This window comes from Pelobates fuscus, chromosome 11, assembly GCF_036172605.1.
Source record: "Pelobates fuscus isolate aPelFus1 chromosome 11, aPelFus1.pri, whole genome shotgun sequence".
Taxonomy (NCBI): Eukaryota; Metazoa; Chordata; class Amphibia; order Anura; family Pelobatidae; genus Pelobates; species Pelobates fuscus.
In genome coordinates this window covers 124,550,772-124,574,923 of record NC_086327.1, presented here as the reverse complement: position 1 = coordinate 124,574,923, position 24,152 = coordinate 124,550,772, and the positions used below count along the sequence as shown (strand labels likewise).

The following is a 24,152-nucleotide window of genomic DNA, read 5'->3' as shown; positions in this document are numbered from 1 at the left end:
AATGTTAAAGAAACACCATAGCATTAGGAATAAAAACCTGTATTCCTAATACGGAGGTGCACCTGTCCCTAGTTCTGCATAGGTCAAACCTCATGTGCCATAAAAGTTAATAAAATCAAAGTTTTACCTACCTTTTTCCAGCGCGGAGGCTCCCTCGGCACTGCTCACCTCTCCTCCTCTTCTGATGTCATTGAGGAGGCATGGCCCACTCCTCAATGGTCCACTACAATTCTTGTCATTGAGAAGCACTCAAGACTTGATGCACATGTGTGGTGAGAACAACGCGCAACCAGGTTTCTGCACTAGGTACTTAAGTTTTACTCTGTTGGTACCACGGGAACACCTCTAGTGGCTGCCAGGAAGATAGCTTTAACCCTGCAATGTAAGCATTGCAGTGGCCCTGAGCTTTTAGCCCTTTTTAGAAACTGCAATCAGACTACTTCATTGAAATGAAGTGGTCTAGATGACTTTAGTGTCCCTTTAAGTGGCTCTGTTTTCTCTTCATTCTTGAAGAAAGACTTGCTTAGCTTTGGGAGGTGCTATTGTTCTCTCTACCTACATTTTGCCTAACAGTGGACTGAACTTGGAAATATCCAGCTTATCCCAGGAACATATTCCAGTATTGATCTTTTCTCGATTTATTCAACACTTTGACCATTAAATGTTTAACAAATAAATCCTTGTTCTGAAGACTTGAGATGAAATGCTGCCTATACTCTTGGTATATCAGAGTTGCTGAAAAAGTTGCAATAATGTCAAAAAAAACAGGACCCTGTTCTTTTTTACTTTATTGCAAGGTAAGGTTCCTGGTCAGGTGGGTGATAAAAATCTTATGTATTTATCTTGGAATCTTACTGAAGAAACTGCCTTGCAGGAACGAACTTCTGATTACTAAACCTAATGCTCCCCGTTTTTTTGAGTCTGCAGTTCCTAACCTAGTATAGTGAGATAAAAATGTTAGCCATCACTGGATGGAAACTCTAGGCAGAGTCTGGAGTGAGGGAAAGCTTTTATCCAAAAACGAGGATGTAAAAGAATATGTTATACTGTACAAATTACGGGTGAGAGTCCACTTTAAAAAAAATTTTTTTTACCTTTATGTCGAGCAAAATAGCGACCAAGGATGATGAGAAGACAAAGCATGGCAAAGACTACTACAGCCACAACGCCTCCGATGACTGCATGATCTACCACAAGTGGGGTTTCTTCTCCTGCCCGAGTATCTGTACCAGAAAAATATGGGTGAGGAACGCAACAGAAAGCAAGGTAAAGTCGTAAAAAACACTGTATAAAATCACAGAGGCAAACACGCAAAGTATTGAGATGTCAACGACAGAATGTACTTTGGCTTGCTGGCTAGATGTTAAGAATTCTTGTCAGTTCAACATGAGGAGGATAGCTAGTAAGAAATCAGGGAGTTCTTGTGGCCAGATTTGATATGGTTTTACTAGATTACAAGTGGGCCCAAGATGTGATGCCTCTGACATTTTATACATCACAAAACATGTAAAAAGTGACAGGTCTACAATTAAAGTATTAACAGGTTAGATATGCTTTTTTAGAAGCTGTAAAATGATGAGTAATCTATATTAAATGTTCTAAGATTTAAAACAAGCAAAAGTCACCCATCCCCTTTAAAAACAACCCTCCCCCTCCCCCCCCCCACAAATTGAGAGAACACACTTTTTTTGATCCATCGTCCACATTTACCCAGTGACATTGATGGTTATTCAGGCACTGTGGACATCCAAAAAACATTACCAGTCATTGATGGATGCAAATTCACAAACTGACAGGTTAGACTGGAATTAGAGTCAGCAGGAGATACAAGCCTGGGGAATATTAGTGGTCAGTTTCTTTTAAAATCTAACAGCATATTTTTACGTATTACAATGGGAGCGGACACGCACGTTAATAGAAAACACTGGGGAGGGTCTAATTTTAATTGCTCCGTTTGCTTACTATTTGTACTATTGGCACACTGCACAAGCTGACAATATCAACATAGACCGTTTTAAAAGCTTCAAAAACCCAAAGTGATTCCTGAGAAAGTCCCAGCTACCTTTGAAAATCTACAACTTAGAATTTGCCCATACTTTACCATATTTAGTTCTGAATTCACTACAAGTCACTGTTTAATAAACAATTCTATCTGAAGATAACAGTCAGAGTTGAGTTTTTGAACAATTGTTCTTTTAACATATACAGATGTGGTCATTGATATGTTTATGAAACTCCGTTCCAACTAAAAATGAAAGATAAGAGGTGACTCGACTTGGGAATCAATCTCACCTTCCTGACACCAACAGGAGTGCAACAGGATGCCAGTGCTTAATACGAAGGGCCATATATTATTAAAAATTTCTGCACTCGGGGCTGTTTCCAATAAAAATAAAATGTATAGAAACCGTAGTTTTGTTAAGCAAGGCTGAAAATCACATTACTGCATTTACAGTGGATATCTGTTCTTTCTGATAAACCTACATATACGTAGTACACATGTGCAAACACTTAAATTGTAACTGGATATTATTTAGATTGATCGGGCATACCACACAATATACAGTTTAACCATCTCCATTTTAACGACTAAACCTTTAGACTTCAGAGCAGATTCCTCCTCCTTATAGTGTTCCTAGTGGGAGTGTTAAACATACCCCATAAAAACCTGCTTGACATGAAAGCACAGAGTCACAAAGTTGCTTCTAAATAAAAGATAAGAGGTTTCTAGCGCTTACAATTTCCAAATGAGAAAGGCAGCCATTACTCCCACGCCAGAGTCTTTCTAGTCTGGTCGTTGATATGGAGTAGAGGAGATGCAAAATTGGGAGAAGCGCCTTGGAAGGGTCCTCAAATTCCAAGTGACATGTGGAGGGAAAATAGAGGAGAAATTTATGGTGCAATATGTTAAATTTCAAAATTAATTTAATAATTTGGAAATTGTACATAGTGCATCATATATTTTGCCTCTCTTTTCCCACTACATGTCACTGGGAATTTAAGGACCTCTCCAAGGCGCTTCTTCCAATTTTTCATCTCTTCTACAAAGTTGCTTCTATTTGTTTACTGAATAGCTTAAAGGGTACAACTCGCTGTAGTGGTTATAGTGCCAGGAGTATAATGGTGATGTTCCCAGTTAAGGAAGCAAACCACACAGGCTCCTCTCAAGTTGGCTAAAAAGTCACCTGGCCGAGTGTATCAACTGGATGTTCTCTGCCAATGAAGGAACCTCTGTGCAAAGAATATGCACAGAATATCAGCTAACATGGAGTTCTCCAGGCTGGACAATGATGGCTGCCAAAGGAGGACTCGCACCTCCAGTAGAAACAAACTATCTCTTGTCATACTGAAAAGCTGCACATAACAAGGTCCTTGCGCCATGACCACTCCAAAAAACCAAAGTGGCCCTGGTGCTTGAAGAAACCCTTTAAAGTGGATCCTTGTATCACCATATAACAATTTAAAGAACGGTGGATCTCTTTAGGGGATGATTTTTTAATTAATCTATTCAGAATTTTTTTATCTTATTTATTTTCTTACATTTTATTAAAATTGAATACAAAAATTCTAATATTTAATTCCCAACATTCTCCTTGGCTACGCTGTGCATGCTGCACTGTCTGTTAATTAAAACAGATATTTCCTAATTCATGTGCTTAATGGCGTGAGTTTAAATGAGAGAATACCATGTTCTGATTGGCTGTTTTGAATTACTTTTAAGCGTTTCTGATTAAATTAAAACCATAGCTGGAAGACAGTTTAACAATCATGAAAAACGCTTTTAAGAAGGCCACCCACAAACTAAAAACCTCATATCTTCAAATGACTTTACATATTTATTGAAGAAAAAATTACTATAGCTTGGTTAGATGAAAATAACATTAATCGGCCCAGAATATTGTTATAAATGACAAAGTAATCTTCAGGTGACAGTTGTTTTAATAACTCATCTGATGTCACTTTGTATTCACTTAGCCATTAACTGCCAAATGTGTTGCCATTTGTTATTTTAAGGTTAATAAGAGCTACAGAAAAGTAAAAAAAAAAAAAAAAGTTCAAATGTAATAATTACAATTTTCCAACCTCTTACGGGTACGGATTTCTCATAATTTACTTTTTACCAAATTCTGACACATTACCGTGATTATTTCTCTAATGGTGTTAAAACTGTATTTTAGTTCACATTTCTCCCCATCAGCCAGCCCTCCCTCCCTCAAACTCATTACATGTTCATCCGTACTAAAAAGGAAGTTGCAAAATAAATAAATAAAAACTGTATTGGTAGCTGTAACACTGCACTGTCACAAACCTTGCATTAAAGAGCTGTTAATGTACTAAATGTCACTTTAATTAAAGAGAGGGAACTATTATTAATAGACTATTTATATTTTACATTAATTAGAAAGTAATGTTAAAATGTCATTACATCTTCCTGCTTTGGCACAGGTAAGTTTTGATCCATTTAGGAGTTTAAAGATTTAAAGAAACACTATGGGCGTTAGGAATACAAACCTGTGCCCTAGTCTAGAGTGAGTTCCGGGGGCTCCCCCAAATTGCACTAACATTTTTTTATAAAAGGTTTTAATTTACCTTTTCTCCAGCGCCGAGATCCCTGTTACCTCCTGCTACGTCATCTTTATCCATTAGTCCAATCCAAAGCTCCCCATACAGGAGCATAGAGTACTGGTGTGCATGCGCGGAACGTGCCATGCACATCCTAATGCTTTAGATAGGAAACCATTGAATTCAATGCTTTCCAATGGGCTACTCTGTTTGGTCACACAACACGACCACGGTTTACATTATTTATATAAATTACCCAAGAGTCTCTATGAATGGGAATGTTCCTTAATTGCAAACCAAAAACTCGGAGGATCAGAGATCAGATCCAGAGACAAAATGTATGCAAATGATGAGCCCAGCTGGCCAAAATACCTAGTGTGTGTGTGTTTGTGAGATAGGGCATTGGGTTGCTGTCACAGAAATTGATCCAAAGAGGCCATATTCATAATATTACTGTGATGGCACAGGGACAAAATACAAAGAGGACAAACAAAAAGGCAAATTATTTTTCAACTATACGTCTTCTAGCAATTTGGCATTGAAACGCAACTACTACAGCTTATTGGGATTTCGCTAGTATTCTAAGCCAAATGTATCAATTAATGGGACACTAACACAAAGATTTGCTAACTGGAAGAGTCCCTGGCACCCGGAGGCCACCAGCTAAACCTGTCATGAAGAGGATTGCTCACTTATCCATCCAAATGTTTGTACAGGAGGTCTGATTGTTGGGGTACAGGTTGAGATGGCCTTGGTATGCTCCCTGTGATGATTCGGCTGCAACATTATATAGATACATCTTTCTGATAGATACATGCTTCATCCTAAACAATGCAGGATTTATTCAAATATATTTACCACTACCATACATCACCCTTAAGTACCGTAAATGCCCCAAAAGAGGAAGGAATCCTAAGTTGAGGGAACGCCATCAACATCTCACAGATAACCTAATCCCCTAAACCAGTCATAAAAAGGAGTAAACCATTAAAGACAAAACCAAATTCAAAATATACCACATACGACAAAGAGGAAAACAATACTTATGAACATTAAAAAAAATATATTACAGAGAATACGGAGCTCGTACACAGTACTGAAAGGCAGCAATTATACATCAAAATATGCGCTCATTGTATTCATAGTGCGGTCTCTGTTCTGCCTACATACTGCATGCGGGGAACTTGACAAGTTATAAAGTAGATCATATGAGCTTAGTTACAATTGACATAACTTCTGATTTTAAATCGTCCCCCGGTAACTAATGACATAAAGGATGAAGAAATGAAAGTGTGATAACTACATAAACCACGACTTCTGCCACAATAGTGACCAATTCTTGTTAGTCAGGTAGGCACTAGCCTTGCTGTGCTAAAATAACTTGGAGATAATGAATTAGTCAATGTTCTTGCTCTATGAGCGTAAAATCTACACTCGCTGTGTGCCAGATGTTCGAGCTGTGTGTCGGTTAAAAGAATTGGCAAACAGGATTCGATAATACCACATATCTGATCATATAGTAGGCTGTTAGAGGTAGTGAAAGTCACGGACATGATAAAGATGCGAGAATGCGTTTCAATCCGGTCCGATATCAATTCGAGGGATATTCTCAACTGCTTTTAGCTTAATAAATGAAATCCCTCAAGTATCTCTTAACCAACAAAGCAGTTTGTCTCGAACGGTCACTATTTCACATAAAATGTATTTTCAGACACAAACTGTCCCTTCTGTATTTTCTCGAACAGATGGAAATCTTCTACCAATAGTTTATTTGCGAAGGTGGGTTTATAATACACACGTAAAGCGAGATCTCCGTTTGAAGCAAAGAATGTCTTTGTTTTCCATTAAGGAAATATTTTCATAACGGCAAAATGGACTCTAAGAATCGAGCTTTCAAATGTTGGAAAACGACAATGTTTTCATTGGAGGAGGTGATCGATTCGGTGACTGCTGCCACCTGGTGGTGAAATGTATCTTCTCCCTCTCTACGAGGAGATTGATGAAAATAATGGAGGAAAATCATATTTTGAGTGAACAATCACTGGTTTCTTATTGATACCATGTTAGGGTTACGTACTAAAGGGAGAATTCAAAACAAATTTCAAATTTAAGACCAGAGTAGCACTGAAAGCATAGATGCCTTTAAGACAATTATTCCAGTTTTTCTATTTTCATCTTAAATTTGCAATTTGCTTTGAATTCACCATGAATTCTCACTTAAGTGAATAACCCTGTATAACTATTTACAGTTAAAATATTTTACCTGTTTAGTTATTAGAATTTCTATAATACGAGTTGTGTAATTTAAAGGGGTACTCCAAGCTCCAGGGATTTGAGGTGGTGATGGTGTCTTGAGTCTGTATGGGCTCCTTTAGTTTAGTTCAGTCTTTAATAGTTGTCTCATTTGCATGATAGCCTGGTTTAAAGAGTTCATTTACCTGGGAGGTGTTGGCTACCTCCTTCTGTCATGGTGGTCTTTAACCGCTTAAGGACAGACGACGGATATATTCCGTCATGATTCCCTTTTATTCCAGAAGTTGTGTCATTAAGGGGTTAAGGAACTTAAGGGTGGGTTATGGCATGCTAAATATCTACGACTAATTCCTGCACTGTATAGGATGAAACGTATCAGAGATGCATGTATATATTTATTTTAATCTCCATTGAGATATTTAGGGTTGGAAGGTGTTCGATTTCATGTACTGCAGGATATGAGCACGCAACAACTGCTCAAGCTACACAAACAATTGGATGGATGTCTTCATTAAAACATCACAAGTTTAAGGAGTGAGCTACGGGTGCAGGGAATTCAAGGCAAGTCATTTAACCCCTGTGTGAAATGTCATGATTCCCTTTTATTCCAGAAGTTTGGTCCTTAAGGGGTTAATTTGTGAAAAGTAGCACGAATGAGACTACTTGTACAAACAAACAAATAAGCTGCATTGGAATGTGTAGGTTTTCCTTTCATGAACAAAACTACTTGTGTCTCTATGCATTGCACATAGATTCCACCTGGCCCATATGCTTCTAATATTCCAGTTAACAACCAGAATGAACGAATCTGGTACAACCACACGTACCAATTACATAGGATCCTGGTGAAATAAAAAAAAATCCCAATGTTTAGTAAATAAATACACAACGTGTTACTGTATTATGAAACAAATAAGGCAGCAAAAATAGAACATCATCATCCAGCTCAAGAAGAAACCAAAAAAAAAAAAAAAAAAAAAATACAAAAAAACACAACACCGAAAAACTACAAAAAAATAAATAAATTCCTTCTAGAAACCAATAAAAAAAAATCCCACCAAATTCTAGAGAATTGAAAAAACAGACTTAAAACCGTAGATGAAAATAGCCAATCTGGAAAAAAAAAATCTCCAACACGGCTGGTTACAAAATTGTGCTCCTACATTTTCCAGTTTGGTTTCCAAATCAATTTGATTTGCTAATAAACCCTGATGATTCTAATGCTATTAGGCACCAACATGCTCTGTAGCGCAGCACAATATTTTCCATTAGAACAGAATGTGAATAAGACAGGAGTTTGTGAGTTTAGCATAGTCACCTGACAATATACTCTGACTGCCAGATCTGTGTCACAAGCGAACGCACACCGTATAGATATCATTTGTGACAACTAACTAGGAGCAGAGAGTAGGCAGCAATGACTCAGATTTCAAGAAATCACTTTCCATGTTATAATGCAAAACACCAAACCTTAGGGGATGAATGATAGCAAAATAAATGAGGCTTTTCTCAAGTGATAGAATGGAAAACATTGAACACGGCTAGAGGAAAAAAAAAAAAAAAAAAATGTAGAAATGTCATGCAAAATTCCCCAAGTAAATTATGTCACAAAATCCATGAACAGCAAACTTGAAGCTCAACTTTGTGATCTAAAGCCCTCCTCGCTCCCCTTGTGGGGGGCGCTGCACGCTCATTATAGGATATCAATCCACAAGTCATTCACTATGCCAGCAATGCAGAGAATTGTCGATACAAATGTTAATAAGGGAGGTTTTACTATTTAAATTGAGAATTGTTGAGCATTTTTACAGTATGATATATGTGTGACATTATAATTTGCCAGCAGGAATGGTCAGTGTTATTCCAGTGGGGTACCTTGTAACCTCTGTCATTAGTTCCCTAAATTATGAGTATGCTAAATACACGATGGACTGTAGCTCCGATCATTCTCAGCTAGGTCCCAGTGGAGTAAAGACTCTGATAATCCCCTGGAGTCTCAGCCAGGTTCCGAAGGAACGTAACCTCAATCACGTGGCTGAGAATGAGGAGAGTTTTACTTAGAAACATATAATGTGATGGCATTTAAGAGTCATTCGGCCCATCTAGTCTGCCCAATTTTCTAAATACTTTAATTAGTCCCTGGCCTTATCTTATAGTTGGGATAGCCTTATGCATATCCCAGGCATGCTTACACTCCTTCACTGTGTTAACCTCTACCACTTCAGCTGGAAGGCTATTCCATGCATCCACTACCCTCTCAGTAAAGTAATACTTCCTGATATTATTTTTAAACCTTTGCCCCTCTAATTTAAGACTATGTCCTCTTGTTGCGGTAGTTTTTCTTCTTTTAAATATAGTCTCCTCCTTTACTGTGTTGATTCCCTTTATGTATTTAAATGTTCCTATCATATCCCCCCTGTCTCGTCTTTCCTCCAAGCTATACATGTTAAGATCCTTTAACCTTTCCTGGTAAGTTTTATCCTGCAATCCATGAACCAGTTTAGTAGCCCTTCTCTGAACTCTCTCTAAGGTATCAATATCCTTCTGGAGATACGGTCTCCAGTACTGCGTACAATACTCCAAGTGAGGTCTCACCAGTGTTCTGTACAATGGCATGAGCACTTCCCTCTTTCTACTGCTAATACCTCTCCCTATACAGCCAAGCATTCTGCTAGCATTTCCTGCTGCTAGTACCTCTTAACAGCAACCAGCATGCAGGATGTACCCCTAGCCCTAAACATAGACACTAGGGTTATATGGTCACCGACCACCATGTACTCATTTAAGAGGGACTCTCTAGTGTCTGGAAACAAACCAGTTTTCCTGGTACTGTAGAATCCTGCAGTGCCCCCCCCCCCCCCTCTTTCTCATCCCCCATCCCATGTTGCTGAAAGGGTTAAAACCCCTTCAGACACTTACCTGAATCCAGCGCCAATGTCCCTCAGTGCTGGGTCAGGCTCCTCCCCCGCCAGTGCGCGTGCATTAGACCTCCCCATAAGAAAGGCATTATTCAATGATTTCCTATGGGGATTCTAGCGACTCTGGATGTCCTCATGCAGAGTGTGAGGACGTCCAGCGTCAATTAAGCGACCAAAAAGAACCCGGAAGTCCCTCTAGTCGTTGTCTGGTAGACAGCCACTAGAGGAGGACTTAACCCTGCAAGGTAAGTATTGCAATACAAAAAACTGCAATAATTACACTTGCAGGGTTAAGAGTGATGGGAGCTGGCATCCACACCACTTCAATGGGCAGAAGTGGTCTGGGTGCCTGGAGTGTCCCTTTTAACCCAGCCCCATTTCTCCAGGTATATTTGCAGTGGCTGGTTGCATTATACACAGCTTTTTACAAGCAACTAGTATGGATCTATACAGACTACAAAGTCCATCTACAGTGTGGAATAGACTATTCATAGTCAACGCATTCCCTTAATGTATTGTTTATATAGCTACACATGAAGCAATTCACGGCTACCCCACTGTAAGCCACGCTGAGCATGGCTGTCTCTCCACACTAGGTTTCCCTTTGCAGCAGCTCTAATGCAAACTGAAGCTTATTGATCCAAGTCCACTGCTAATAGTTACAGGTAATGCATCTTGCCGGTGACAGCGGATTTACACCATCTATTCATACCGCTCATCCAGAGCCAGCATACAGAATGGGGGAGGAGGGCAAGAGACAACACTTTAATTAAAGCTGCTTAAATTAGAGCCGCCAAGGAAAGTGTTTGTCCAATTTGAAGGGAATTAAAGAAAGAACGTGCGCGCTCTGATTAGAGAACATCCAGATGTAGAATTTTCTATATTGCTTAATCAAACTTATTTGTGGATACACTGTTGCCACCAACTTTATTCCATCGTTCCCTCTGGTAAAGCTACCTACTACACTATATCCCCTAAATCTCCCGACACGCAGTGCAGCATAACACTTTGGATTCCATTCTCCATGAGCATGGACTACGGCTGTAATTAGCAGCCGCCATTATTCATTTTGTCTCTTAACCAAGATTGTGCTGGGCAAGGTGCTAGGACGTATAAGATGCCTCCAGAAACTCACCTGGGATTTCGCTATTGGCGATCTTCACACCAGAAACAAGCCCAAACAAAACGCAGCCGTGTACATTATTAGACACCCTTACACAGTGTACACTGCACTTGTGGCATTTACTATACCATCGGAGAGGAAGCTCCAACAGTATGCATGTATGCAATAGCAAATCAAAGAACACACGCCAGGCTATCATGCCATCACAGAATTAACATCACGGACGCACGCATTATAGCTCGCCACCCACCCTCGTCGAAAATTGGGGAGGTGTGTATATTTATACACACACTTCACATTATGTATGCAGTATACGGACAGACATTATATATATAAAAACACACACACTCTTTATATTTTTATACCCCGTCTTTAACTAGGCTGCTGATATGCCATTGCTAATTTCAGCAAATTCACTTTTTATGTATAGATGCTCTGTAATAAGGCATTATCCTAAAAATAAAAAGTAATTAAGATTTCTTTATTTTTAAATGCCAGTCTTTTACAAAATAATTCCGTGGGAACCCTTTGATCTGCTGCGTGCATAATTATACATTTTAGAGCACTTATAAAAATACATAATGGGATTTTGCACCGTGTAATGAATTATTCATCACTGTCCTCTTTAACCCTGGGGTGCTAGAGGGAGTTGCAATCCACGTGGTACACAGTCACTAGATCTTTAAACAGGTATGGGTCATTGTTTGAATGCCGGATGCTGTGGACTCCTCTTGGCTTGTGGATGTGAAATTGCCAATGTATGGCTATACAATAACTGCATTCCATATGAGAATCTTACATTTCCATTCCTTGTTAAATGTGCATAATAAATTAACTAAGCTTCCATTGTTCCTCTCCGAACTTGGTATTCCACACTGATACAAACACCGGTCCTCCACAGACTGAAATTTTAAAGGCACAGGACACCTCAGGTTTACCGGTTATTGCAAAACATGGGAGGGTGACACATACGAGTGTGCTACAATGTACCTGGAGTATAAATGGTAAACACATTTATCATATTGCCAAACCCTTGTGGGGTATAACCCCGGATGAACTGTTTCTGAAGTGCTACAGAATTGCAAGATTGCAGTTTAGGGGGGTCATATTGCTATTGTCAACACCAGGATGTGAACACTAATCGATCTACCCGAATTCTGTTTTTTTGTTTTGTTTTGTTTTTTAAATAACACATGAACCAGTAGCTTTTTTTTTTTGGACAGTACATTTTGCTTTTTGTTTTCATTTTGGGGAGTGTGCCCGCTACGGAGGTGTATAAATCCTAAAAGCGTTAAAATAACAAAACCTACCTTTCAAAAACCAAAAAGCTGTATGTAATAAGTAAATCTCTAAATGTCTACAAAGTAAATTGGAAAACCAACACACAAAACCCAGTTTCCAATAGAATCTATGTTATTTTCACCAAATATTATTCTTATATTATTGTCAGGCTACTCTGTGTTGCTTATGTTTCATGCTGTGTTCCCCATCACAGTGGTATTGACCCCCTACCTGTGTATGTAGAAAGACCGTACCTGACAGCCTTCTGACAGATGTGACATCATTTATATTGAAGGCTGTCTTTGCTGTCTGAGACGTGTTACTTTTTCGCTGACCTTGTCAAACATGCAGCACATGGATGAAGATATAATGTCAATATCAGAATGAGCCTGCACTCATATAACATGCTGACTAAGGGGTGCGGGGGGAGAGAAGGTGTAATCATTTCCGTTTCTTCTTTTCTTCTGTGTCTTTCCAGTCGATTAGACACAGCCCAGTTATTACAGAAGGCAAGGACAGAAACTAAAGTAAATTAGTCAATGTTTTACATAATGTTATTTTCTTTTGATCTTTTGTTTGCGGTGGCTTTTTTCCTGTAACGCGTTCATTTTAGTTGTTATGGTAGATATGTAACGATACGGACCTTCTAAGGCTCAGTGTGCATGTTAACCCCTTAAGGAACAAACTTCTGGAATAAAAGCGAATCATGACATGTCACGTGTCTTTAAGGGGTTAAACTGCTATTGTCACATTAGAGGAAGGCCCATTCTAATAGCAGACAGAGTTTGTGGTTCGCATTTATTTATTTTTTTATAAACTCCCCCCCCCCCCCCCCAAAAAAAAATGTTTTTATTTTTTTCCTCCAATTACTGCGCAGTAGTGATTAAAGTGGAATTGTATGTGCAAGTGCTGAAAATCGCAAAACTACGCTCTAGACTGTTTTTGGCTGTTCAGATTTTCCAAGGTCTTGGAAGGTATCTGGTTTTTCTGACCAAAAAGTATTTAAAACGGATCCGTGGAGCGAGGGTGAGAAAGAAGATGCACAGAAAAGGAATATTAAAGGCAACTTACACTCCCGACAAGAATTGTTATTTCAGGACTATATGCTGCTCCCTTCTTGCAATGTGTCCTGTAAAAATGAAGTTATATAAATATTCTGCATCTTCTAACCATCCCCGGGACTCCTCCACTACAGCCTCCAATGATGTCAGCAAGCATGCTGAGGCACCAGTGATCTTGTCCAATCCGATGCTTCTCAGAGAAGCATCTCCTCCAATCAAATGCTGCTATCAGAAGTGTTCAATTAGAGGGCCGACTTTTACTCTGTTAAAAGGAAGTTTCTCTATTGGTTGTCAGGAGCCATTAGAGGCTTGCTGATCTCCTTACTGTAAACATGGCTGTTTTTACAGCAGTGTTTTACATTAATTGATTAAAAGTACAGGACCCACTGCACCAAAACCACTTCATTGAGATGAAGGGATCTAGGTGACTTTAGTGTCCTTTTAATTAATACCCTAACGTTTAACTAACATTAGTTACCCAATGTGTGGATAAATAAATACACAAAGAGGCCATAAAATACATACCGGTAAGTTTATATAAATGAACAGCAAACAAGCTCTCTTCCCCAAACACACAACATGCCATAACTATCTCTGACCTTGCAACCAGATTATATATTGGGGAGCTAATCAGAAAAAAAAAACCTACAGACAGAATTTAGAGCAGAATATTGGGGTGGAAAAAGCAAACAAAAATGATGACTAACATTTCTTTCCATATTGAGTCTTTGTAGCTACAATGGCCCTCAAACAATAAACAATTAGTATCAAGCCATATACTAGATCACGTTTTTTTGATCACTTAACATGAAATCATTTCTTGCAGATTACTAGTTCAACAAACCTCCAACTATTGCTTTAAAGAATAAACACCCTAAAATCAAACAACTTCAACTGATTGTGGTGTTTAAATAACCACTTCTCTCCCCTATGTATAAACACTAACTTCCTTCCACTAATTAAACAGAGCCATTTCCTACTCTTTAACGCTCCAATTACTGTCTGGTGTCTGGCCAGCTATACACTTCCTGCATTGTGTGATAGGATTCCAAGGAAATGCAAAAAACGCTTACATAAATCACGCCACGACTCCCATATCCCTCTAATAACCACTGCAATCATTTCCTATACACGTTTATGGATAAAACTAATTACACTGCTCGGATGCTTCCTGTTAATCAGTTAAAAGCTTTTCCTATCGTTATATAAATAATATATTTATAAAATATAAATATCACAACTACCCTAAATATCCCTTTCCTGCTGAAACCTATATATATATATATATATAAATCTTTCAACATTAAAGTTGCTTTTAGTGGGTAGGTGAGTGTGCTGAATCTTGTGTATTGTATAATTTGGCCCCCAGCAGCACCCCATTAATGCATGTTCAGGTGAGGGCAGCCAACCCCCCAGTGTCATTTAAATGACACCCCTCCCTGTCACAGGTGCCTCATCCCAGGGCCCTATTTGGCCTTGTACTGCAGAGCGCCCCAGGTGGAATTTTTTCCCCAAGTAAGTGCGTTAATCTCATAAGAGCAGACATTAGGCTGTTAGAGTAGGACCTGCCAAAGATGGGGTACATTGACGTTGTGGCAGGCTTATGCAATGTATGATCATATAATGTAACTAAATCCCCATTATTTTTGCCTAGATTAGGTGTTTTTAAAAAAAAACATAAAATCTTTCAACATTGAAGTTGCTGTTTAGTGGATAGGTGAGTGCGCTGGATCTTGTGTATTGTGTGTGTGTATGTATGTATATATATATATATATATATATATATAAAACTTTGATTTCCTGATAATTTACATTTTCGTGAAAAATCTTGAAATTGTTGTTAGTATTGCTGCTGTGATTCTCTGTGTCTTGCATGGGTACCAAATATTCTGAAAATTGTGAAAAGGAACACAACAGGGTAGGAGAGCTCAAAGGGGATTTTGACCAAACAAAGGAACGGTCTCTACCTACAGAACCACTCCATCTCACTGACTGATTAGGTCTTGCAATGTAAAACTGCTTTTTGTAGAAACAACAATGTTTTCATTGCAGGGTTGAGCACGCCTCTAGTGGCTGAATTCCTTTCAGCCAGTGGAGGGTGTTTCCGTTGCAACCACCGAGTCAGAGTAGGTTATGTGACCGACTTTCGACATTCTCGGTCATTACACATATCATTGGATTCAATGTTTCCTTATGAGAAGCATTTGATTGGACACAAGTGTAGCACACATTCCCGAAGCTTCTCTATGGGAAGCATTGACTGGACGAGAAAACGATGATGAGACTGTGGGATGACATCACCAGAGCTGGCGGGTGGCTGCAAGGATTGAGTCATGGTGCTGTAAAAAAGGTAAACTCTTTTTGCCTTTTTTTTTTATTTCATGGAGGGGAGTGGACTGAATCTAAACCGGTAGAAGAACACTATGGTGTTTTTACATGTTTGTTTTTCTAATGCTATAGAGTTCCTTTACAATTTGTTGCAAGAGATAGGAGAACATGCCAGATACCCCGTGCCATAGCCATTTGATCATGTGACTGGTAGGACACTAAATATAATGGACTACAAAAGGAGGATGTGATATTTGGGGTTCTCAGTAATAACATTTTAGCTACTTAGTAATAAGCAGCTGTGGAATTCAATAACTTAAATTTAGAAAGATTTAACATAATTGATCCATCTCTAAAGCATTAGCAACAATGAGTTTTCTCCAAATTTATGTTTGTAAAATATGAATTATGATCTACCATATGCCTCAGACAATTTCCAAACATCGCTCATTTTTGTGAGTGGGCACACAATATATGAAGTGGTTTTTCAAAGATAATAGTTCAGAAAGCAGTCGTCTAAAAGCACATGGAATTAACTCTCATATTGCTGGAGATTAAAGGACCACTCTAGTGCCAGGAAAGCATACTCGTTTTCCTGGCACTAGAGTGCCCTGAGGGTGCCCCCACCCTCAGGGACCCCCTCCCGCCCGGCTCTGGAAAGGGGAAAAGGGTTAAAACTTACCTTTTTCCAGCGCTGGGCGGGGAGCTCCCCTCCTCCTCTCCGCCTCCGTTCCTCCCCGTCGGCTGAACGCGCATGCGCGGCAAGAGCTGCGCGCGCATTCAGCCGGTCACATAGGAAAGCATTCATAATGCTTTCCTATGGACGCTTGCGTGCTCTCACTGTGATTTTCTCTGAAACTGCTATGTTTATAAAACAATTAGTTAACCCTAGCTGGACCTGGCACCCAGACCACTTCATTAAGCTGAAGTGGTCTGGGTGCCTAGAGTGGTCCTTTAAGCAATATAGGCCAATATATGAAAACATCTTCAGCATTGAATTCACTGCAGGTGGCTCAGAGAATAAGAAAAAACACCACGGATTTCAGGGGAATACACAATTTACCATCTTCAGATACAAATATACCATTTTATTTCCCATAGTTGCAAATACTCCATTTGTTATTTGTGTGTAGCTTTGAATTTCTTTATAATTAAGGCCTTGATATAATAAGATTTCCAAATGATTCAATACGGTTAGAAAAACTTTGCAAATTATTTATCTGCAGAAGACACCATTAAAACAGCACTGTTGCCCCCCTACCCCCTTGGGCAATAAAGTTGATATGGTACTTGGCGGTCCTTGTGCGCACTCTTATCTTAAGCGATTTAATCCCAAAGCTGCCTCCAGCGATGATCACAAATCCCCCCAGGCGGCATCCAGCTTCTGAAGTGTCAGTTTCATGAAGCTTTGAGTGCAACCGGGCAGGAGCACCAATGATCGGCTTAGAAAGGTCAGTTGACGCTCTCAGCCAATCAGTGACTCCCCAGTTCACCCCGTGTCTAGTGAACTTAATAAAAAAAAAAAAAAAAAAAAAAAGAAAAATCGGCGCTGGAGGCTACTTTGGATTGAAACCGTTCTCTAACTAAAAGTGTGTCCAGGGGCCATGCTGGCACCATCACAACTTTATTTAGATGAAGCTGCTATGGTGCCTTACAGTGCCCAAGCTGCTCCCTTAAGCAAGTCTGTGCAAGAGTTATTGGGATAAGCTGAGCATTGCCCCTATAGGCTGTCCTAACCCTGCAATGTTAACTGGGCTGCAATCAGAAATATTGGGGCCCCTTACACAGCTCAAGGTCTGGGTTCCTGGGTCTTGCCCCAGAGTTATTAAAATGTCAATTTAAATAACTTGATTTTTATTTGTTTTTTTTTTTAGATATCACTCCAATGGCCATTAAAGTGTAAGCTCACCTGCCATGTCAAGGTAAACCTATGTAGGACTCACCTCAAAAGGTTTTGCCTTGACGTGATACCTAAAATCCTCCAGTTATTTAAAAAATATCCCAAACAGAATTATTTCCTCTTTGGACCAATAATATTATATTGAACAAAGCCTGAATTCATAGAGAGCACTATAGCCATTGTAATAGCCTCATTCCATTCAAGTGGAAATAGTGTTTGGAATCCAGTAGCACCATGCTTTCGATCAGCATTAAACAATTTGTAAACGTTTAAATGTTTAAACAAGAATCCCAGGCAGCCCCTCTGTGTTGCTCAGGTTAAGTCTGCGCTGCACGGTCTTTTTAGAGCGCAATTACCCGAGCAGCAATGGGCAGATGACGACAATCTATCCGGAATATATATTTTAAGCTTTATTTTTTTTTGTGCAACATGAACTAAAATGAAAATTCTCTATCATTGAGATGTGAAAGCTTCTACTAAGAAACAAAAAAAAAAAAAGTTAAAAATATGGAATGTTTTATTCGCATGTCCGGATGATAAAAAACGAATAGTAACAAATTGTATTTAATTTGCCGTTTGCTTTAGTTACACACATTTGATTGCCAGCAGCCCTCTCGATAAGTCTCACCCATTGTTTAATCAAATGCATGTGTTTAAAGATTGCAAGACCACCCCATGCAAGACTCGCAACAAGCCCACTTTATCATGCAAACGACAGGTAGTGTATTAAATGGGGTGTAGTCACTAGGAACAATGGCGTGTCCGTTAGATAGATGGGTTTCCATTCACTGTGCGGTTACAATTAGAGCAATTTAAGAAATAGCTCCCTTGTGTGACTGGTCAAGCGGTATTGAACACATTGGAGGCTGGCTCGACATATATCAGCTGCAACAGATTGATCACCTGTATTTTGTGCAATTTTGTAAAGAAAAGGGTCTTTTAATGAGTCAAACATTTTTGTAAAATAAGACAGCATTTGAATAGATGATCTAAAGGTATAAGAATGGAGGAGTATTCTATTCTCCAGCCATGTATGACTTCTAATGCAACACAGATCAGTGGAAACCCTTAACAGACCGGAAGCAATTTGTAACAGTCGGCTTTCCGTTTTGATTTCTGATAAGGGATTGTATTGGGTATTTTAACGTAATAGCAGGATCATGTTTTAAACTCGATACGATAACACAATAAATGCATAATATTGACCTTTTAAAAAGGACCCCAATTAAATTCTAAACTATAAAGTATGAAATTACAACATTCACAAAGTGAATTGACTGAAAGCATTACACAAGAGACACAACAAACTTTACTGTGAGCTACAACGTGATGCGTTCAATCCTGGAGGAGATGGAGCCTAAAAGGGACGGATGGCGTACATCAGGAGAATCCCCATCATGTCCCGAGGCATGGGATTTGGCATATCAAACTATTCGGGTGTGTCCTTAGGTATTTCTGTGGGCAATTAATTAGGAGTAGAGAGCATCACTGGACAATGTTGGTTAAATTAAGTTAAACTATTAGGGATTGTGGACATCTGGCCATATAGCTTTTGCACTCCATTTGACTACTGATACACACACTCCATATGGTGTAGGACTTGTGTGAAGGAGTACTAGGGGCCATGAGACTGCACATTTCCTGGTCCATTATTATTAACCCCTTAAGGACCAAACTTCTGGAATAAAAGGGAATCATGACATGTCACACATGTCATGTGTCCTTAAGGGGTTAAAGAAAACAGTAACTGAGTTAGAAGAGAGAGTGTACACCTAAGTCCAATCAGAATGCACCAGAAGACAGAGGAAAGGGTAAGGTCATTGCAGTTTTAATCAAGTAAACTTACCCGTTTCATTTGTAACCATGAACTTATTGGTGTTTTACCTGGTTATGGATATTTACAGTTTAAGAAAATATATTTACCTGAAAATCTCCACCGCCTGCATCAAAACAACACGCCGTCCAGTTATGCATCACTCTAGGCCAGGAGTAGGAAACCTTTTAGTAGTATTCTGCCAAAATAAAATCCTGAAGTCCATTTTATTAAAATTGAGGTTTGTATGTTGCTGCATTCTGCTTGTGTTATTTCTGGGTGTCTCAGTTGCCGTGCAGCATTGTATTCATGTGTATGCGGGCTGTTATTGTATATATTCACCAATAGTTTGTGGTATTGTGTATGACACCTATGAATGTGGGCTTTGTATGAGGGCTGCTTGTGGAATTGTCTGAGTGGATGATATTTCTCAATTTGGTGGTGTGTGTGGGTCTGCTTATAGTGTTGTGTATGAGGATTGTCAGTTACATAATTACATAGTTATGTAGTTGTTAAGTTTGTAGGGACTGTGTTTTTTTGTATTATTTCTATGAGGAGTTGGCTTATCCTGCAGCTCTGCGTATATATTGGAGTGCGTGGCTTCTATGGTGTCCAGTGGGGACCAGGCTGGCCACATACAGGTCAAGGTCAGGAGCAGCTTGCTCTACTCCAGTGCAGGTATCTGTTCACAAGTGCTTGGAGGAAGTGACCCTAGGTCAATTAAATTAAAAGACTGTCAATCTCTACCTGCAATTACCGCTCGGTTTGCATTAGCAGATATCTGGGGTCCTAGAAGGACCCCTGATGGGTCAGAGCCTGTTTGTCTCTTGTAGCCTTGAGTGCCGTGCATGGTACTCGAGCCATAGGTTGCTGACCCCTGCTCTAAGCACTGCAACCAGTTCATCTAATTGAATTGGTGACAGTGCGTGGAATTTCCTGGTGATGTCCCTCTATTCAGAATTTGTAATCAAAATAAAGTCTACCCCAATCACAGAATAACCACCATCACCAAGATCATATAACAACATTTATATTTTCTATTAAATAGCACTACCACAGAATACTCCCACTGCTATATTAATAAATCACATAATAAACACATACAGACTACTTATAAGGGGTGAATCCCCCAAATGCCATTTCATATTGCTGATCTTTTACCATAGTTAAGATAATCCTCCATAACATCTTGAATCTCCCAAGCTCCCGGTACAATTATTTTATCTGCACTGTCCTCATTTGTCTGGGCCCAAGGTCGTATCTCAGGGGTAGATGACAGACTATTCATTATGACAAAAGTGTGATTCGTTTGCGGCTTGTTATCAGAGACAGATTTATGGAGAGAACCTTCTGCCTTGTCTTGAGACCATCACAATGTCCTGCCCTACCATGCCATCTCATTGTCAAACGCCCTTTCCAACATTTCTGGAATTACTTACAATTAAGTTTTTTGGGAAAAGGAATAAAACACAAATGGTGATTTGCTGGAAAAAAGGAAAAACAAAACGAGACTCAGACAGGACAAGAAATTGAAAGAAAAGGGTTCCAGTGATTGTAACAGAGAGAAGCTTGGATAGTGGTAACCGCAACTGTAACACAGGATAAATAATGAGATCTCAGTGGGTCTGAGAGCAGAGCATTGAACAAAGCCTGAATTCATTCAGAGAGAACTATACAATCAGGGAAGGACATGAAAGGTAACTACTGTATGGTTGTACAAACCCAGTACAAATAAATAGCACAAAACACAGAGAAAAGATATAGTGAGAGAGTTCAAATATGCAGCAAAGTAAGGCACATCATTGCAAGAACTGAATTTAGACATTACAAAAGAAAAGCCACTGTCTACGGATTTAAAAACTGCAAAGGAAATGTGTACTAAGGAATGCGTTGCTATAGGTAGACTGAACTGCAGAATGTATGTTACATAATGGGACACTGAATCCAGCAGCAAGGAGCTTAGGACAAGCAAGCACGGGCGGAGAGATCGGGAAATGTATTCAAGCACAAATAAAGGCCATGGGGAAATGACAGAATGACAGGACAGCACAAGGCAGCGGATGAAAAGCAGGACAGAAGGCAGAATGCAGGACGGAATGTGAAAACGGACGGAAAGGGAAAAGAGATTTTAAGAATAAGGATGGAAGAAAAAACAGATGGAAAGGTTGAGCCAACTAGTCAAGATTCTAAATATAAGGATGTGAAGACGATGAAATGCAGAATATGAAGCAAAATGGAGACCTGGTAAAGGACTGGGTAGACTATTGTTTAATAACCAAACTGCCAACAGACACAATGCCTTCTGGATTGAAACAAAATCTTCACTTTCTCACTGTGAAGAGCAATATTCTGGTAAATTATCAAATGCCCCTTTAAATATCATAGTATCAGACTGTTCACCATGCAGTGATTTTGTAGCACCCAGAAATCTGAATTGCAAAATATTGTCCAGAATGGCAAAGTTGGAAACATTCTGATTTGGCTAATTTTACTGCTTGGCCATTTTACCCTAAGTATCGCAAACGGCTTTCCAATGCATTGCAATTAACGGTTTGCCAAAACGGACAGGACACCACTAAGCGCAAAATGAACCAAACTGCACGCAAAACAAATCTTGGCCTCCCTGACTGAATTTCCTTTAATACGTCTGAATACAAGACAAATACGTGGATCCCCATGCAAGAAAATACGGTATTGTCACGTACATGCAGCAAGATGCAGCACACACAACAATCATGCAATACGTTGCACAAATCAAAAGTGTGAATATAACAGAATGTCGGGATCAGAATAGTGTGAGGGGAATGAAAAGGACTGTTTTGAAAATTGGAGAAAGAGCGAGAGAATAAAGGAAGAAGGCAGAAGTCACAAAAAACAAAGTAAAGCTTTGATTTATTAAGGAGTTACTATAACTGTTTTATGGGAGGAAGGGGGTGCTTTCTGATGTAATACGCACTACTGGGCACCAGGTGGAAGGTCTAACCTGCAAAAAAAGGTTTTACTCACCTGGAATAGAATGTTGGCTGAAGCCCCTACCTCTGATCTTCTGTGCACCCTCCATTGTCACAAAGGCCATGCGCAGTCCAATAACAGGCTTATAGAAAATAATTAATTGTAATTGGACGAGTTCACTGGCTCAGAGCGCATGCATGGAGGGAGCCCAATGTGGGAGGGAATAGCATTCTTCCTCTGGCACGCGCTTTGCCTGCAAGGGGAAGATTATCATGTGTGCCGACAGCGTGTAGTGTGCGCTGATTACAGACTTTTTTTGGGGGGGGGGGGGGGGGGGGGGGAAATAACCCCCAGCACACGATTAGAAATATCTCAGTATCTACAGGGCTTCACACTTAAACACTGCACATACTGACTCGTACCACCATGACCACTTCAAATCACTGAAGTGCTCATGGTGGTCGGAGTAACACTTCAAGAAGGAACAGACTGGGAAAAGGATACATGCAGTAATTTTATAAAAACAGAGGTAAGAAATCAATAATCAGGAGGTGAAAGGTTAATTCACTAAATGAAAGTGCACATTAAGTCAAACCAGCCGAGCTTGGAAAATAGCGGTGATGTTGAATTTTTCCAATTCAGCTTTATTGGCCTAATATTTGCAATTAACAAACCCACAGAAAAAAAAATTAAAAGAGTATAAATACTGCTTTGAGTATTGTAAATGAGGGCAGGCGGCAGGAAAGTTTGAAGAAATGGTAAATAGTGACCGTAACAGGAGATTGGGGTGAGAGAGAGTAAGGTCCGCTGCAGCCTCGCGCATGCAAGGAATACTGATTAAAGAGACGATAATAAATCCTCTCCAGCTTGGGAGGAGGAGTAATGCAAACTGTCAGCGTGTGCATCATTTATACAAGAGGAGTGCTGATAAATATCTCCTGATTAAACTTCTCTGCAGACTGGCTGGATCTGGAAATTAATGTATACAGACAGAATGTCACAATGTATACACGGCGAATGTGTCTCACAATCCCAGACATTCTAATTAGATGAAGTGGGGAACTGCAGGAGAAACAACACAGTTTCTTAGATTATGCTAGGCCGGGCATTGTACGCACACATCTAGCATTCCATGTGCCAGGTTTAAAGATTTTATTACATAGCACAAGTCGCGTCGCAGAGATCTGACACAGCACTGAGCACAGCAGAGGCATGTACTACAACACCCCATGTCATTTAGTAAACAAAACACGTACAATGCAAAATTAGCACAGGTGAGATTGGATTTGACAAGTAGTGTGTACTATGGTAGAGACTGAACGTGTGATGGGATCGATTGATGAAGTGTAACATGTTGCATGTCAGATTTACTGGTGTTAACATAATGGATGCCATTTATTATGCTAAATTCCTTAGCTATGTCGTATATAATGTTCAATGCCATAAATCTGACATGTACGATGTTACATCGCTTGATTCAAATCCATCAGACGTTAGATCCCTCATATCCCGGATCACATTCTCAATTACTGTCACAACTAGGGTATTTAACATGTTAAGAACCTGACAGAGTATTCCTTTATTGCAAGAGGTAAAAAAAAAAAAAAAGACTCTCAGAAATGACAGTATTGCAATTGCAAATACGAAAACGCCAAGCACCAATCTGGGAACATACCAATCATTTAAAGCTGTGACAATGTGCAAACACAGAATAAATATTACATAGTAATTTTACCAATCCACAGAATCGACACTATCGACCAGCATTACAGGAGCACTCAGACCTTTCCTGTTTATTGCTCTTTACTATTTCTAGGGTTAGAATAATAATTGAGTGAGGCTAAATTAGTTCCTAACCCTAATTTTAAACCTCACTTAAGCCTAAAAACATCCTGTTATCTGCCATCCAATATTTATTTTAATTCTGAGGGTTAGGGTTAGAATAATAATTGAGTGGGGC

The 24,152-nt window shown here is 39.4% G+C and overlaps 1 protein-coding gene across 4 annotated transcripts in view; it reads right to left on the bottom strand.

The window, feature by feature from the left end:
- The window catches only part of CADM1 (cell adhesion molecule 1), a 230,744-nt gene that overhangs the window by 5,510 nt on the left and 201,082 nt on the right, over positions 1-24,152 (bottom strand). For all 4 annotated transcript variants that reach the window (XM_063436372.1, XM_063436373.1, XM_063436375.1 and 1 more), the window contains one exon: positions 1,095-1,223. In XM_063436372.1, coding sequence (XP_063292442.1) covers positions 1,095-1,223 — 129 coding nt within the window. The remainder of the gene's footprint in view (positions 1-1,094; positions 1,224-24,152) is intronic.